At 44.4% G+C, this 17,460-nt stretch overlaps 1 protein-coding gene across 6 annotated transcripts in view; it reads left to right on the forward strand.

Annotated features, from left to right (window-relative positions):
- The first annotated feature begins 1,802 nt into the window (after nt 1-1,802).
- The window catches only part of HEATR3 (HEAT repeat containing 3), a 70,624-nt gene continuing 54,966 nt past the window's right edge, over nt 1,803-17,460 (forward strand). For all 6 annotated transcript variants that reach the window (XR_004281170.1, XM_032324215.1, XM_032324219.1 and 3 more), the window contains exons 1-7: nt 1,803-2,089; nt 2,222-2,394; nt 4,304-4,391; nt 6,353-6,465; nt 7,935-8,044; nt 11,479-11,619; nt 14,243-14,520. Coding sequence is in view for 5 of the 6 variants with exons in the window: in XM_032324215.1 (XP_032180106.1) it covers nt 1,952-2,089; nt 2,222-2,394; nt 4,304-4,391; nt 6,353-6,465; nt 7,935-8,044; nt 11,479-11,619; nt 14,243-14,520 (1,041 nt within the window). In the remaining variant the exon portion in view is untranslated. The remainder of the gene's footprint in view (nt 2,090-2,221; nt 2,395-4,303; nt 4,392-6,352; nt 6,466-7,934; nt 8,045-11,478; nt 11,620-14,242; nt 14,521-17,460) is intronic.

Here is a 17,460-nt window from a genome sequence, read left to right on the forward strand (position 1 = left end):
GAGAAGACAGTAGCTCGGACTGGGGAGGTGGCAGGACAAAACTGACCAAATAGACAGATGTAGGAATTAAAACCTACCAATATACATTTGATGCTCCACGTTGTCCTTGTACTTATAGTGGTCTTTGATAAGCTAGAAAATTTGTACAAGCTTAGCTACACCTCTGTGACTATTTTCCAAAATATGCTATAGTAACTAATGTTATTTTCCCATACTGGACAGTCCACTCCTTGAGGGGAGGGTTGCCACGGGGTAGAACTTTTCTCCCGTACAATATTGACCTGGAAGCTATGAATTTTGGGGGTGCTTAATATGTACACGTTTAATTGTAAAGGCTACAGAAGATCCTCTTGTGTAATTCCTTCTTTCTTAGTACTATACTAGAACTATTCAACTATTAATGTAATTATGCATTTAACACAACTCTCTCTAAACTGTAAACCCCCTAAGGACAAGGACAAAGGACAGGGACCAAATCTGCTTTGGTTACTGCTTTATTCCATTGCCCAGCACTGTACCTGGAGCTCAATAATTTGTTCAAGAATCATTTTGCTGTTAAACGTTTAAACCAAAAACATGTATGTAATACTTACTGCGTGCCAGTGAATGTTCTTAGCACCTTAAACACACTTAACACATTTAATCCTTATACCGACTCCGTTAGGTATTTATTATTGGTTTTCCCATTTTTACAAATGAGGATACCGAGGCAGGAAGATTAACTTAAGGGAGTCCATCTTATCAAATGCTGATATACATTTGGGAACCTGGGTAGCTCTTTCGGTTGGCCATGACTCCTGGTTGGCGCTGGGTCCTGATCTCCAGTAGTGAGATCCAGCCCCCGGTGGTTACAGCAGAGTCTGCTTAAGACTCTCTCTCCCTTTGCTCTTCCCCCCACCCCTCGATAAATAAATCTTTTTAAAAAATAGGTGTGCAGGGGCGCCTGGGTGGCTCAGTGGGTTAAGCGGCTGCCTTCAGCTCGGGTCATGATCTCCGGGTCCTGGGATCGAGTCCTGCATCGGGCTCTCTGCTCAGCAGGGAGCCTGCTTCCTCCTCTCTCTCTCTCTCTCTCTGCCTCTCTGCCTACTTGTGATCTCTCTCTGTCAAATAAATAAAATAAAATCTTAAAAAAAAAAAAATACGTGTGCAGGGCGCCTGGGTGGCTCTGGATGAGCGTCTGCCTTCGGCTCAGGTCATGATCCCGGACTTCCAGGATCGAGTCCCGCATGGGGCTCCTAGCTTTTGGGGAGTCCGCTTCTCCCTCTGACCTCCTCTCTCATGCTCTCTCTCACTCGTTCTCTCTCAAATAAATAAAATCTTAAAAAATAAAATAAAAACAAATATATGTGCATTCATTCTAAAACATTAACTGGGCTTCTATGACAGCAGTTGTGCTGGGTCCTGGGGAGAGACACACACACACACACACACACACACACACACTCGTGGTTAATAATTTTTAGCACCTATAAATTAAATACGTCAGATTTGGTGTTAGGCGCCTTCCACAATTTTAGGTAAGCTTCACAATAACCTCGCAAGTTAGGTATCCTTAGTCGCCTTTGATTACTATGGAAATAAAGGTTTGGGAAGGTTCAGTGACAATAAACCTCACTGGCTGGTGAGACACGCGCTCAAAGCAGCTGGTGGGAGTCCCGTTTTCTGTCCAGCCGCTTCCTTCCCGGCGGAAGCAGGAGTCCACCCCTCGTCCAGGTCTGGCTCCGCCCATCCCCCATTGCGCCTGCGCAGTCCCCGCGCCAGCACCTCCTCCCCGCCGACACGCGGCGCGCCTGCGCACTGCTTCCCCATGTGGGCTCGGGCCGTCAGCGGGCCCGGCTGAGCACTGGCCCCAAGACCCCATCGGTCACAGGACCTTGCCACCAGCTCAGCAGCATCCACCGTCCTGCTGTTGCCTTCCTCTCTCGGTCTTTCCCCCGCAGTGCACACCGCCATGGGCAAGAGCCGGACGAAGCGCTTCAAACGACCTCAGTTCTCCCCTACGGGCGACTGTCAGGCCGAAGCGGTAGCGGCGGCAAACGGGACCGAGGGAGTGGAGGACGACGGGCCGGCGGCGGAGCTGCTAGAAAAGGTGAGGCGGGGGCTCGCGGGGGCCGCGAGGGGGCGGGGCTCACGCGGAGCCCCGGGGCCCCTCGGCTCACCCCTGCCGTGGTCTCCGCGCCTGCGCTCTGCGCCGCCTCTGACACTTCTTCCCTTCCCGCAGCTTCAGCACCCGAGCGCGGAGGTGCGCGAGTGCGCCTGCGCGGGGCTGGCCCGGCTGGTGCAGCAGCGGCCGGCGCTGCCGGGCCTGGCACGTCGGGATGCCGTGCGCCGCCTCGGGCCGCTGCTGCTCGACCCCAGCCTGGCGGTGAGGGAGACCGCGGCCGGCGCGCTGAGGTGAGCCGGGAGAGGGGGCCGCGGCGGGCCAGCCAGCGCGCGTGTGTGCCACGGACCGTCGCTTAGCACCGTGCACTTGCCTGCGGCAGCTCGGGACACCCACGACTGCCCAGGGTCTCCCATTTGCAGAGCGGGGCTTGTGAACTCAGGCTGCAGACTTCAGGGGAGCCCACCCCGCCCGGGCCACACACATTCCATCTGTCGGGCTGGCTGCTTGAACAGCAGCAGCCATCTGTCAGGGAGCCTGCCCGCAAGGCCTAACATAGTTACCTCACTCTCCAAGAACCCTCCAAAGTCTCGAGGTTCCGTGAGCTCTTCCAGGGCGTGTGGCAGGTGTTCTAGGTGTAGGGGGTTTGAGCAGACAGCGTTGAGCAAGAGCGCCCAGGTCCCCGCCCCCGCCCAGGTCCCTGCCCCCAGAGAACCCATGCTGATGAGGAGACAGGAGACTAGGAAACTGGTAAAACGGGTAATAGTAGATAGTGAGAAGTACTTTGGAGAGTACCAGGAGGATGATGAGCTGGAGGCGGGAAGTTACTTTAAATTCAGATCTGTAGATGACACTTACCTGATACATCAGAGGCATGAAAATCCAGGGAAAGAGCATTCCCCGCAGAGGGAACAGCAAAGCATTGAGGCAACAAAGGACTTGGCATGGTTAAAGAACAAAAAGGTTGGGATGCCTGGGTGTCTCAATTGGTTGAGCATCTGCCTTCAGCTCAGGTCATGATCCCAGCATCCTGAGATTGAGTCCTGCATCGGGCTCCTTGCTCAGCAGGGAGGCTGCTTCTCTCTCTGCCTGCTGCTCCCCCTGCTTGATCTGTCCCCTGCATGCTCTTTCTCTGACAAATAAATAAATAAAATCTTTTTTTTTTTTAAAGGTTAGTGTGGTTGAACAGAATGGGGGGGTGGTATCATAGGAGATGAGGTTGGAGTGATGGATAGAGACTGTGGAGTAGGGCTAAAGGGCCTATTTGTGAGCTGGAGTGGCCTGATCTAATTTTACCTTTTAAAAAGGCTACTCTGGTGGCTGTACAGAGAATGGACTGTAGAGGGGGCAAGAGTAGAAGTTAATATTTGCAGTTCTTGCTGCTCTGTTACATTATGTTTCATTCATTGACTTAGCAAGTGTGTTTTGTGTGCCTCCTAGCATCAGGCAATGGGTTAGGTAGGCTGTGGACACATGTTAGTGAATAAGACAGACATAATTTCTGTCCTTAATGGATCTTGCAGTACTGAGGGAGATGGGCATTAAGCAAATTAATCACACAAGTGTATAATTACAACCAGTGGTAATTACAGAGGGTGCTATGAGAGGATGTAACTGGGGGCTCACAGAAGAAAACCCTAAGGGAGGGATGGGGTTTAGCCACATGCTGGAGGAAACTGCGTGTGGGAAGCCCTACCCTTTCTCTGAGGCTTGCACGTCCTGGGAGCACCTGGAAGTTTGTGGGGACATCTTCTGATCCATGTCCTCAGTGCCTGCGCTGCTGTGCACACAGAAGACAAGCAAGCAGTGTCTTCCCAATTAGAATTCAATTTTGCCAGGGTTCCTTCGGGGGCTGTCATTCAGCCTCACCCTTGCTTGCCTTGAAGTCTTGATCCCAAGGAAAGGTCCCTTCATATCAGATCATGCTGTGATTTGTTTGCATTAAATAGGAAGTGTCCTCCCCTCTCCCTTCTCTGTTGCCATGCACCCGTGCATTGTCTCAGACTTCAAAATTAAGTTGTTATGTGGAACAAGGATCAGAACAGATGGGAATCTGGGGGATTGGTTCTGCAGCATCTTGCAGAAATCATGAGCACCTTCATCTGGGAAAGTTAAATGTGGGTAGAGATTAAATTTGAGAGCTTAAAAGGGTTTTGTGACATGTGCTCAGAGAAAGTAAAACATTTTAAACTTTGTGTGTAGAAACCTCAGTGCTTGTGGAGGCTTTGAAGTTTGTGATGACATGGTGACTAAGGATATCATGACTCCTTTGGTTGCACTGCTGAAAGAGGTATGTGCTGGTTAAAATATCTACATGGTAGCTTTTAACTGTAGCTTTTTGTATACACTCTTAGTGTTGATGGTTTTTTCTTTTCATTTGTTTGGTTTTTTGTTTTTAGCACTTTGGTATTAGTTACTTTGTTTTCTCTCAAAACATTCTATGGGAATTTTGTTTCTTTTCCTAGAAACATTGATTTCTCATCATTGATACCAATCTGTATTAAGTTGTCCCTACTCTCTTTATTTATATGCTGTTTGGAAAAGACCTTCCTAAAACTATAGGCTGTTTCTCTAGACCTTAAGTTTTATAAATAAAAATAATTAGTCTTTAGGGAGTGTTTATTTTTGTGTCAGGTGGTGTTTTATGTATTATTTAATCGTTGGAGCAGGCCATTTTGGAAGGTGGTTTTCCTGTTTTACAGCTGAGAAAGCTGAGGCATGATTTGCTACAAAGATTACATTTTCCAATTTAGTATCATGCCAACTTTATTGCATGATAGTTCAGGTGTTAAGTTTAGGTATTAAGCAGCTCTTTCTCAGGGCACCTGGGGGATTCAGTTAAGTGACTGAATCTTGATCTCAGAGTCATAAGTTCAAGCCCCACATTGGGCTCCATGCTGGGCTCTGCACCCGGTGTGGGCTACTACATTAAAAAAATAAAGTAAAATAAATAGGAGCGCCTGGGTGGCTCAGTGGTTGGGCCTCTGCCTTCGGGTCAGGTCATGGTCTCAGGGTCCTGGGATCGAGCCTCGCATTGGGCTCTCTGCTCAGCAGGGAACCTGCCTCCTCCTCCCCCTCCGCCTGACTCTCTGCCTACTTGTGATCTCTCTTTCTCTCTGTCAAATAAATAAATAAAATCTTAAAAAAAAAAATAGAAGAGGCCCCCTCTCTAAGGTTCTTCTGGTCCACTCTTCTGTATTGGTGAATGATTTTTTTTTTTAAGATTTTATTTATTTATTTGATAGAGAGTGGAGAGCACAAGGATGGGGAGTGGCAGAGGAAGAGGGAGAAGCAGGCTTCCCGCTGAGCAGTGAACCCAATGTGGGACTCAATCCCAGGTCTGACCTGAGTCTAAGGCAGATGTCCAACCAACTGAGCCACCCTGGGGCCCCTTGATGGATAATTTTTACTTGGGTCTTTATAAAGAATATCCAGTTTTGTTGAGTGGCATCAGTTTTACTCTGTTTAGAGCGTTGGTTCTGAACTGGTGGTGATTTGCCCCACAGGGGACATTGGGCAGGGTCTGGAGACGTTTTTGATTTGAGGGTAGGTGTTGCTACTGGTGTGCAGTGGGTGGAGGACCATAGTGCTGCTACACATCCTGCAATGCACATGTCAGTCCCCACAACAAAGAATCAGCCAATCCAAAGTGTCAGTGGTGCTGGGATCGAGAAGCCCTGCTTTAGAGCAAGCCCTGTATTATGCTAGAGGGGGCAGGACCACAGTGGTAACAGGCACCAGCTGTGCAGCCAGCATACCTGGGTCTGAATCCCAGCTCTGCCTTGTACTAACTACAGCTTCAGCAGTCTCCCGGTAGCTCAGTTTCCTCTTTGTAGTAACTGATCGGCTTCACTGGTGTGTGGTCAGGATTCAGTGACTTAATGGACAGTGCTTAGAGTGGTGCCTTGCACATAGAAGGCACTGTATGGGCAGCGGGCTTATTGTGTGTTACCTTTCTGTGCCTGATTTACTCTCTTTATTGCATGAGATGAAATACTTTGTATTGATTTTACATTTTAAAATGTTAAGTGCTTTGTATCCAGTTTGTACAATGACTTGTGATCTTTCCTTGCCTGTATTTCTTGCCAGAAGGGAGCAGGATTGTGGGAAGGGTACTGCTTATGAGAATTTGATGAGCTCGTTAAGCACTATAATTTCTGATGTTTAGTTTTTGCGATTCTTCACTATCATTAGCCTTTTTGTTTAATTATTCTTTTGAACCAGAGTACTAATCATGATATTTGGTTACAGTGTAGCGCTGGCCTGGATTCAAATGAGATGTCTCCACAAGAAAAAAAAGATCAGAACAGAAATTCTATTGAGAACATAGCCAATGAGGCCATGAATGTGCTGTGGAATATATGGTAAGAATCTATGCAAACACGGCCTCCTTTGCAAACACGGCTCAGGCATTTTCTTTTAAACTGCAGTCTCTGTTCTCCTTGGTGTGAATTGCTACTGTCAATGCTTCGTGGGAGCATTAGCCCTCCTTCCTTTCTTTGAAAAGGACCTGAAAAGTACTCTCCGTACTCTGTTTACTGAATGCCTATGAGCCCTATCTATATCATTTCCAGTTGCCCTATCTCTTCCCTTTTCTGTTTTATACTTCGTGTTTTAAGTTGTATATATTTAAGTTGCATACACATGTACACATCTGCAATTACTTTAACACATGTATGCCTTATCTTGCTGACTATACCTGACTTTACTATACCTGACTCTTGTGGGCAGGCTCATAGTGGTGTTGTGGTAACTGGATAGGTAGACAGGCAGGCAGGCAGGGCAGAAAATAGTTTATCTTTAGATAACAGGATTGAGTTCCATAATTGAGTCAAATCTGTTTAATACTCTGGTCCGTTCTCATTTATCACCTATGTGTGATAAGCGTGGAGGAGTACTCTTCTCTGGAAACAGGGATCAGATTGTTGGAATCAGCTCTGTTTACCCTGTATTTAGTGTGTATGTTTATTAAGAACATTCTTAACATTAATTCTGACCTTTTTTATTAAAAGGTAGCATACGTTCGAATGTATCATGTAATTTCTCTTTTGTTGACTGCAGATTCTGCTTGTTGAAATTATAATAGCAGTCTAGAGGAAATAAATAAAATTAGTTTTGTTTTCTTTGAAATTAGTGCCTTTTGTATAAGTATAGAGGCCTTTTATCCTTACTTTAACTTATATTATGTAGTGGAAGGAATAGTAGGCTGGACCCAAGGAACCACCACTAACAAAATGTGCGATCTTTGTTATTTATTTATTTAAAAAAGATTTTATTTATTTATTTGACAGAGATGACAAGTAGGCAGAGAGGCAGGCAGAGAGAGAGAGAGGAAGGGAAGCAGGCTCCCTGCTGAGCAGAGAGCCCAATGCTGGGCTCGATCCCAGGACCCTGGGATCATGACCTGAGCTGAAGGCAGAGGTTCTAACCCATTGAGCCACCCAGGTGCCCCAAAGTGTGCAATCTTTGGATAGATCACTTCACCTTTTGGGGCTTAGGTGTCCTTATGTATAAGATGAGGAATAGAAGTAAATTATTTCTAAGATCTCTCCCGGCTCCAGCCTTGGATAAGGAAACTGGCGTGCAGGTAAAGAGATTGGTTACAGTGTCCTACTGTGATAGAAGTAAAAATACAGATAGTCAGTTTTGTTTATGTACAGTAAATAAAAATGGGCATTAGTTTCTTCATCTGTAAAAATGGTGGGTGTTTGACTTCAATTCTTGGGTTTTTTTTTTAATAAAGCCTAATTTATCTTTTCATGAATTTCTGTGGTTGATTTCTTAATGTTAAAATGTGAATAGTAAAACTTTTTTTTTCCCCCCTTCCATTTAGTGAATGCAGTAGTAGAGCAGTATCTATATTCAACAAAGAAGGGTGTTTGGAGATTGTATTAAAGTTTTTAAGTAGGTTTCCCACCAATGTTGACCTGGCTATTTCAGTAGGTAAGTGAAGAAAAAGTGATGATTTATTAAGTATGTGTGGCCTGATTTATTCCAACATAGCATGTTTACTCCATAGGAGTGATTTTTTTTTCTCATTATATATATAAATGTGTAACTCAGTTGTATTTGTTCTGAATCTCTTGAAATCTGTGATTAATACTATACTTACTCATACAATTTTCCTGCTCTTCACTCTGAAAGGGAGAAAGGTAATTATGTGAGCAGGTGTGGTTTCTAGTATATTACCATTCTTAGAACACTTTATTAATTCTTGAAGCTTTTATCTCCCCTTTGCTGAGAAACAGTAACCCACAACTACCAAGCCTCTGAGCCAAAGTTAATTGGAATCTAGACTTATTTAAATGTTTGGTACCACTATCTTATACTCCCAGCAGAAAACTGATAACCTGTGCTTTTTTTGTAAGTGATTGGAATTTCATGTAAGGCCTGCTTCCTTTCTGTGGGAAAGGGAAAGCAGAGCCCAGCAGCTTCAGCTGCCTTGACTCCCTCATGTTCTCTCTGTGTGGTTAGAGAGCCATAGTGGGGAGCCCTTGTCCATTTGGAGAGACAGACTGGAGGGTGGGTGGCCCAACTGAACTCTGGGGAGTGGAGAAATAATTGATGAAAAGCATTTCTTTTCTACCCATTATAATGACCAGGCATCAAGCTGTCCTTTTATTTAACTGTGCATTTCTCCTGTCATGGATTGAATGTATTCCCCTTCCTGATGCTTCTCATGGCTCTAATGGATACTTTAAAGAGAATAGAAAAAAACAGTGAAATAAATACTACTGGGGAAAATTTAAAAATCAGTTTCTCAAAATGGAATCTTTGGCAGAAGGGTGATTTATGAGTAAATGTGGATTTTAAAAACAGTTGAACTAGGAAATTGGCAGGTGGCTTTTAATCTCAGAGGACAGCTTTTCCTCACAATTAGGGAAATTCACAAAAGTTAGTTAACAGCTTTTAAAAGAAAAACTTCACTTCTATTTTTATATCTTTAGTCTTGTAGATTTAGTTATTTTTAATTTTTGTTCTCTAATAAACTATAAAAAAAGGATCAGAATAAAGTAATTTTGCATTATATAATAATGTTTTCCTTCTGCATTTAGCTAGATTCATCGTTTTTTAAATTTTTTAATTTTTAAAAGATTATTTATTTATTTATTTATTTATTTGACAGAGATCACCAGTAGGCAGTGAGGCAGGCAGAGAGAGAGAGAGAGGAGGACGCAGGCTCCCTGCTGAGCAGAAAGCCCAATGTGGGGCTTGATCCCAAGACCCTGAGATCATGACCTGAACCGAAGGCAGAGGCTTTAACCCACTGAGCCACCCACGCACCCCTAGATTCATGATTTTTTAAACGAATTTCAAATTACTTTCATTTGAAAATCAAGTAGGGTTTACATACAGTAAAGTGAACTTCTGAGATTCCATCCTGTGTATTAACGTGGTTTTCTTTGATCTTGTATTGACTTTATGGTAACAACCACAGTTTCTCTTGGCTTTTTGCTAAAGTGAATTTAATTAGTCTCTTAATGAAAAAATTACATTTGGATATACGCGTATATGTAGATTTGTATACAAATGTATTTGGGGAACCAAACTAGATCCCAGCAGTAGCATATATTTTGACTAATTTTTATGGGCGTGATTGACTGTAAAATTTTGAGACCTGGAAAGAAATGGATTTGTTTGGAATGCACTAAGAAAAACACATTTGGGTTTGCTTCCTCTTCTGTGCTTCAGAGGTTCTTCTGTCAAACCTGTCAGGCAATCCCAACTGTTCTGATACTTTCATTTAATTATTTCTGATTTGCTATTTGTAATCCATTGTCTTGTTTATTTATTTGACAGAGAGAAATTACAAGTACACTGAGAGGCAGGCAGAGAGAGAGAGAGAGAAGGAAGCAGGCTCCCTGCTGAGCAGGGAGCCTGATGCGGGACTCGATCCCAGGACCCTGAGATCATGACCTGAGCCGAAGGCAGCGGCTTAACCCACTGAGCCACCCAGGCGCCCCTCCATTGTCTTGTTTAACACAAGGGAGGAGTTAAGCACTAAAGGGGTCAGATGACTTGTAATATGATAGCCATCTCTTAATTTACTCATTTTTTTTTTAAGATTTTTATTTATTTGACCGACAGAGATCATAAATATGCAGAGAGGCAGACAGAGAGAGTGGGAAGCAGGCTCCCTGCTGAGCAGAGAGCCCGATGGGGGGGCCTGATCCCAGGACCCTGGGATCATGACCCGAGCCAAAGGCAGAGGCCTCAACCCACTGAGCCACCCAGGTTCCCCAATTTACTCATATTTTTATATAAAACACTTTTTTTCCCCTTAAATATTGTTTCACCAGAAATAGCCCTAGCTTTTAAGGTCATGCTGAATTTATATTTTTCTTTTTTCTTTTTTTTTTTTAAAGATTTTATTTATTTATTTGACAGACAGAGATCACAAGTAGGCAGAGAGACAGGCAGAGAGAGAGGGGGAAAGCAGGCTCCCTTCCGAGCAGAGAGCCTGAAGGGGGCCCCGATCCCAGGACCCTGAGACCATGACCTGAGTCAGAGGCAGAGGCTTTAACCCACTGAGCCACCCAGGCACCCCAAGGTCATGCTGAATTTAAAGAAAGCCAGAATATTCCCAAGCCCAGGGCTTGCTCTCAAGAACAGGACGCTAAAAGTGATGTCTCTCCTGCAGGCTGTTTGCTACTGGTCCCCGGTATGTACAGAAATTGAGGAAAAATCTTAATAAATGATCATAGTAATTCTACATTGTCAAAATATTTAAGAGCCTTTTAAATTGTATTTTGTAAAACTGTATTTTGTAAAGAATTAAGAATTTAAAAAGAAGAGGAAAAAAAAATCTTTCATTGCACTGACCATTTGAGAAGCCCCATTTGCACCTACCATCCTTGAAGTATAATTACTTTACTAAAGCTATCTGTGTCTGAAGAAGTTATAAAGATTCCGATGTTAGATGGAACTGGAGAGGATAATACTAAGTGAAATAAGTCAGTCAGAGGAAGACCGATACCATATGATTTCACTTACATGTGGAATTTAAAGAAACGAAAAGGATGAACATAGAAGAGAAGGAAATAGAAAATAAGAATAAAAAAAGAGGGAAGCACGCCATTATTTGGGGGAACAAACTGAGGGTTTGCTGGAGGGGCGGCGGGTGGGAGGATGGGGTAATTGGGTGATGGACATTGAGGGGGGCACTTGATGGAATAAGCACTGGGTTGGGTATATTGTATGCAACTGCTGAATCACTGAATTTTACTGCTAAAACTGATAATACAGTATATGTTAACTAAATTGAATTTAATTACGAAATTGAAAAAAGATGCAAATGTTTTCTGATGAGTTAGATTGGTGTAAATTATCCTAGCAGAATTCGTTTGTGTTTTAATACTTAATTTTTATCTTTATAGCATATTGTTTGCAGACAGTGACCGAAGATAACCCAGAGCTGCTGAAATCTTTCAGTGACCCAGGATTGCATGTACTGGAGTCAGCAATGCTTTCTCCTGTCAGTTCCATGGAGTACATTCTATTAAAGACGTTGGTGGCAGGTAAAATTTAGCCATAGGCGACAATGTGCTTCATTAGTCATTTGTAATGGGTCGAGATGGAAGCCAAAATTCAGTCATTCGTCATTCATTTTCACCACATAGTGACCTCCTGTGCTTATTTATGTCTGTTCTGAAAATAGTAATACTTAAGTGGCGATCCCTAATTCAAGAGGTGTTGGGGGGCGCCTGGGTGGCTCAGTGGGTTAACCATCTGCCTTTGGCTCAGGTCATGATCTCAGGGTCCTAAGGTCGAGCCCTTCATCGGGCTCTCTGTTGGGCAGGGAGCCTGCTTCCCCCTCTCTGCTTGCCTCTCTGCCTACTTGTGATCTCTCTCTCTGTCAAATAAATAAATAAAATCTTTAAAAAAAAAAAAAAAAGGTTATGGGGCGCCTTGCTGGCTCAGTCGTTAAGTGTCTGCCTTTGGCTCAGGTCATGATCCCAGGTCCTGGGATCAAGCCCTGCATTGGGCTTCCTGCTCAGCGGGAAGTCTGCTTCTCCATCTCTCACTCCCGCTGCTTGTGTTCCTCTCCTGCTGTGACTCTCTCTGTCAAATAAATAAATAAATAAATAAATGAAAGAGGTTATGATAGTTGGGGAGCCTTAGGTTTCTTCTCAATTTAACAAGCTACATCCTTGTATGAAGAAGTGCTATTGTCAGGCTCCTCTCCTGTTTTGAACCAGAGAGTTCAGAGATAGTCTGTGGGCATCTAGGACATGACCACTCACTTTTCTATAGATTCTTTACTCCCAGCTGCTTTTCCCTTGGGATTTCTAAGTGTAGAGATAAGAAATAATCTGGTGATCTGTTGAGGAGTGGGTAGTTTATATATCTTCTGTATGTATCTTTGTCTTGCCCTTGCAGCGGTAATTTTATCCTGAGAGGTGTTGTTTTTTAAAGTAGTGAAATATATGTAACATAGACTTTACCATCTTGACCATTGTTGAGTGCACATTCACACTGTTGTGCAGCCAGTCTCCAGGACTCTTCATCTGCAAAAGTGAAACTCTGTATACATTGAACAACTTCCTATTTTCCTGCCCTCCCACCCCCAGCAGCCATCATCCTACTTTCTGTCTCTGTGAATCTGAATTTTTAGGTGCCTCATAGAAGTGGAATTATGCAGTGTTTTTCTTTTTGTGGCTGGCTAATTTCATTTATTTTATTATTATTTTTTTAATCTTTTTTTTTTTTTTTAAGATTTTATTTATTTATTTGACAGAGATCACATAAGTAGGCAGAGGCAGGCAGAGAGAGAGAGGAGGAAGCAGGCTCCCCGTGGAGCAGAGAGCCCGATGCGGGACTTGATTCCAGGACCCCAGGATCATGACCTGAGCCGAAGGCAAGAGGCTTTAACCCTCTGAGCCACCCAGGCGCTGCTAATCTTTTTTTTTTCTTTTTTTTTTAAAGTAAGCTCTGCACCCACTGTGGGGCTTGAGCTCGTGACCTTGAGATCAAGAGTTGCATTCTGTACCAACTATGACTACTTCATTTGATATAATGTCCTCAGAGTTCTTCCATGTTGTAGTGTGTGTCAGAATTTGCTCCCTTTTTAAGGCTGAATAATATTCCACTATCTGTATATATTTTATTTAACCATTCATCAGGAGATGGGCACTTGGGCTGGTGGTTGTTGAGTAATACTGCTGTGAATATGGGTGGGCAATGTATCTGTTTGAGTCCCTGCTTTCAAATCTTTTGGGTCCATATCCAGGATGTATTTTGATTTGAGCAGTAACTTGTTTTTTATTATTATTATTTTTAAACTATTTTTATTTATTTATTTATTTATTTATTTATTTATTTATATTATTTTATATTTTTATTTTATTCTTATTAATTTTATTTATTACTTATTTATTATTATTATATATTATATATTGTATATAATATATGTCATTATTATTATTATTTTCCAGGTTTTTTTTTTTTTCAGTTAGTCTGTCTGCCTACTTAATGGTAGCTCCTGGTTTTTTGGTTTTTTTTTAATTAAAGATTTTTTATTTATTCATTTGACAGAGAGCACAAGTAGGCAGAGAGGCAGGCAGAGAGAGAGGGGTAAGCAGGCTGCCCGCTGAGCAGAGAGCTTGATGTGGGGCTTGATCCCAGGACCTGAGACGAAGGCAGAGTCTTAACACACTGAGCCACCCAGGCGCCCCCCCTGTTCTTTTTTGATAAGCAAAAAACCAAGAACCTGCTGTCTGGTTTGTCCATGAGACCTTGGAATTTTAGTGCATCTCATTCCTCTCTTGGAATAGAAGAAGCTGCCTAGGAAGGCATCTCAGGCTAAGATGAAAAAGAGGGAGGCAGCTTCATTTGTCATTTCAAGTGAAACTTGATCGGTGTTCTCTGGGTCTGTTGCTGTGCGGCGTGTCCAAGAGAGGCTCGTGTGCCAAGGAAGAGAGAGGATCATGCCAAACTGTAGGGAGCTGTCACTGCCTCTGTGCAAAGTTTTTTTTTTGTACATTTAATAAAAAAACACAGGCAGCGCGTTTGAGGTTTTTTTTTTTGTTTGTTTTTCTGTTTTTAATTACACCTGAGCTTAAAAGAACCAGTCTTGTGGAGACTATTTAATAAGAGCTTTCACAGGCGAGTCCTTTGTCCTTAAACCCATTTTCCCCCCAGGTACCATTTGGAACCTAAAGGACATTATTCCATCCAAGAGTCAGGCAGAAATCATAAATGCCATACTGAAGGTCTTGTCTGACGTTCTGGACCTGGATGCTGGCGAGACAGTAATTCGAATGCAGGAGGCCGAAAAGCAGAGGTTAGAAGCCGCTGCAGAGACAGAGGACGTGCTGGAGAGCGCCAGCCGTGATGCTCTGATAGAAGATGATGAAATGGAAGAGATCCCGCACAAAAGGAAAGTCCGAAGGAAAACCTTCGTTTCAGATTTGCTTCCAGTAAGTCCGTTGGATGTGCGCAAGCCTGGATTCATGCAGCCGCTTTCTTCTGATAGGTACCCTGAGCTCTGTAGAAGGCTGTCGCAGGTCAGTTAGCTATAAGGCGAATATTAGTAGCAGTCCGTCATGTTTCCCCATTGGCTCTCATTGCAGCGTTAGAAATCTGCTCCCAAAGGGGGAGAAAACATCTGTCTAGAATGAAACTTTTCTTTTCTTTTTTTAATTTTTATTTATTTATTTATTTGATAGACAGAGATGACAAGTAGGCAGAGAGGCAGGCAGAGAGACGGGAGGAAGCAGGCTCTCCATGGAGCAGAGAGCCTGATGCGGGGCTCAATCCCAGGACCCTGGGATCATGACCTGAGCCGAAGGCAGAGGCTTTAACCCACTGAGCCACCCAGGTGCCCCATAGAATGAAACTTTTCTATACCGAGGATTTCCAAGAGGGGAGCGACCCAAGTTAAGCTTTTGTTAGGAGCGTGCAGTCCTCTTCCCAACTCCCGTGTCTCCCCCCTTCAGTTACCCTCTTCACCAGATTGTCTTCGTACTGAAGGAGTTTTTACTTTGGAATGTGCCCTGCATTCTTGTCTCTTGTTTTCATAGTTATCCTTACCAAAATAGCAGGCTCAGTCTGCATTCTCCCACCACTGGTGAGCAGAGGTGGCTGGGTGCTTGGGAGAACTCGTGGTTTCACGTGCTTGCCAGCACACCCTGCTGGAGTACGAGTGATCACACTGGGGCAGGGAGCAGGTCAGCGGAGCCTGTCAGCAGAGACGGAGCCCTGGTTTGGGAAGATGTTGGGAAGGCAGGGAGCACAGTGACTTGGCTTTCTTTGCTCAGGTACGCATTTTCTGTGCACCTGTTGCGTGCCCGGCACGGTGCGAATACTGATGCTAGAAAGACGACTGAGACATTCTTTTGCTTCCAGGGACCTTTTCCGACTTGGGAGGACAGACACATAGTTAGGACACGTGGCAGAGCTCGTGCTAAGAGCAGGGATAGGGCTGCGCACAGATTTCTGAGGGGGTAGTTTGTACAGCAAGGCACGCCGGGTGGATGTCCCTGATGGGAGAGGAGAGGAAGAGGTTGTCGGAGAAGGCTTTTTGGATGGAGCACCTAGCTCTCTTAAAGAATGGGATGGGAACAGCGCGGTGAAAGCAGGTTAGTGTCGTCAGGGGGCCTGGAGGCAGGGAGGTGGGTTAACCCGGTGGCTGATGGCCGAGTTCTGAAGAAAGATGGCGGAGGCTGAGCGGGAGGAGCCCTAGTCCTGTCCTCAGGCTTTCTGCAGTTCCAGGTGTGGCCTTTCCTGATCCACCTTGAGTGAACTGAAACAGAGCTGTCTTCAGTCGGAGTCTTTGGGTTTTGAGACGTTTATGCCCAATGTAAGAGTTCTTTAAGTGGAATATACCTGAAAATAAATAGAACAGTATCCTACTTTCCTGGATTCTCAGAGACTTGTAGAGCATGACTTGGGGGTATTTTAATGAAATCGAAGTATTGTCAGGAGAACTACTTTCCCAGCCCCCATGGGTGGGTCGCCCTTCCATTCACAGCATCTTGTTAAGTCCTTGAGCTGCTTGCAAGTCGTAAAGTTGCTTTAGAATCATAGCACCGCTTTTGGTGTGGGCGGGCACATATTTGAACCCCAGGTTTGCTCCTTGTTCTGTAGCCTGAGTAGAATTTTCAATCAGTAAAACAAGATAGAGGCAGAGCCATGTGCTGTGTCCTCCCAAAGGGGTGTTTCTAGGGAACCCTAGCTGCATTTTCTCTGCAGTTGTCATGGAAAGGGGGTTACAGATCTGGGACAGACATTCCCGCCCCCCCCCAACCCCCCCCACCCCCGGGGAAGGTCAGGATGTGCCCTTCAGGGCTTGGAGGCTCTACAGTTGTGGTATTGCACAGAGCGGCCTGACTAGTAACACGGGTACCCTGTTTGACCACGCCGGCTCCCCATCAGTGGGAGCAGGGAGTACAGCGGGGCTCTCCGGGCACTCAAGTATGTGAAATCCCTTGTCCGGGGGCGGGAGAGCGGCACTCTTGCATCCTTCCGCCTCTCCAGCCTTGCTTCCCGGTGACTCCTATAGCGGCAGGGTGGGGACTGAGATGCACGTCTATCAAGATTCAGAGCCACAGCGTAAAAAGTACTGGAAATTAACCATTATTCAGGCATTTACTTTCCTTTGTATTATTTATTTATTTATTTATTTATTTTACAAGACTTTATTTATTTGACAGAGGGAGAGAGATCACAAGTAGGCAGAGAGGCAGGCAGAGAGAGAGGGGGAAGCAGGCTCTCCTCTGAGCAGAGAGCCTGTTGCGGGGCTCGATCCCAGGACACTGAGATCATGACCTGAACCAAAGGCAGAGGCTTAACACACTGAGCCACTCAGGCACCCATGTTTGTATTATTTAAAAGTAGAACATTGGTGCTTATAAAATGCAATGTTGTCTCATAAGGAAAGCTTGCTTTTTACAGTCTGTTAACCTAACTGGGTAGACCGGGTGATTAACATGCTGGTCAGTCAGCCAGTGTTTAAGTGCCAGTAGGGTGCTGGGCGTCCTGCTGATATGCGTCCGGAACAAGGACTGTTGGGACAGCTCTGGTCTTTCCCGCTGCCTGGTGGCTAGTGCAGGCCTTTGGAATCAAAACCTTTGATCTGCATCATTTAACGTAAGAAAGTATAACACAAATATGTAAAGAAAACCAACCCAATCTGTCATTTTAACAGGTGCAGAAGTAGAAGAGTTCTACTTGCCCAGCTTCGCCGGTTCTCAGTGATCAAATCATAGTCTGTTCTATTTCGTCTGTTTCCCCACTTCGCATATTTTGGAGCAAATCTCAGATGTCATAACATTTTGTCGAGACTGGTTCTTAATGTTCATTTGATGACAGTAAAAAGCAGAGAATGGTTCTGAGCAGGAGAATTCTATAAAGAAGTA

The sequence above is a fragment of the Mustela erminea genome, chromosome 19, assembly GCF_009829155.1.
Source record: "Mustela erminea isolate mMusErm1 chromosome 19, mMusErm1.Pri, whole genome shotgun sequence".
Classification (NCBI taxonomy): domain Eukaryota; kingdom Metazoa; phylum Chordata; class Mammalia; order Carnivora; family Mustelidae; genus Mustela; species Mustela erminea.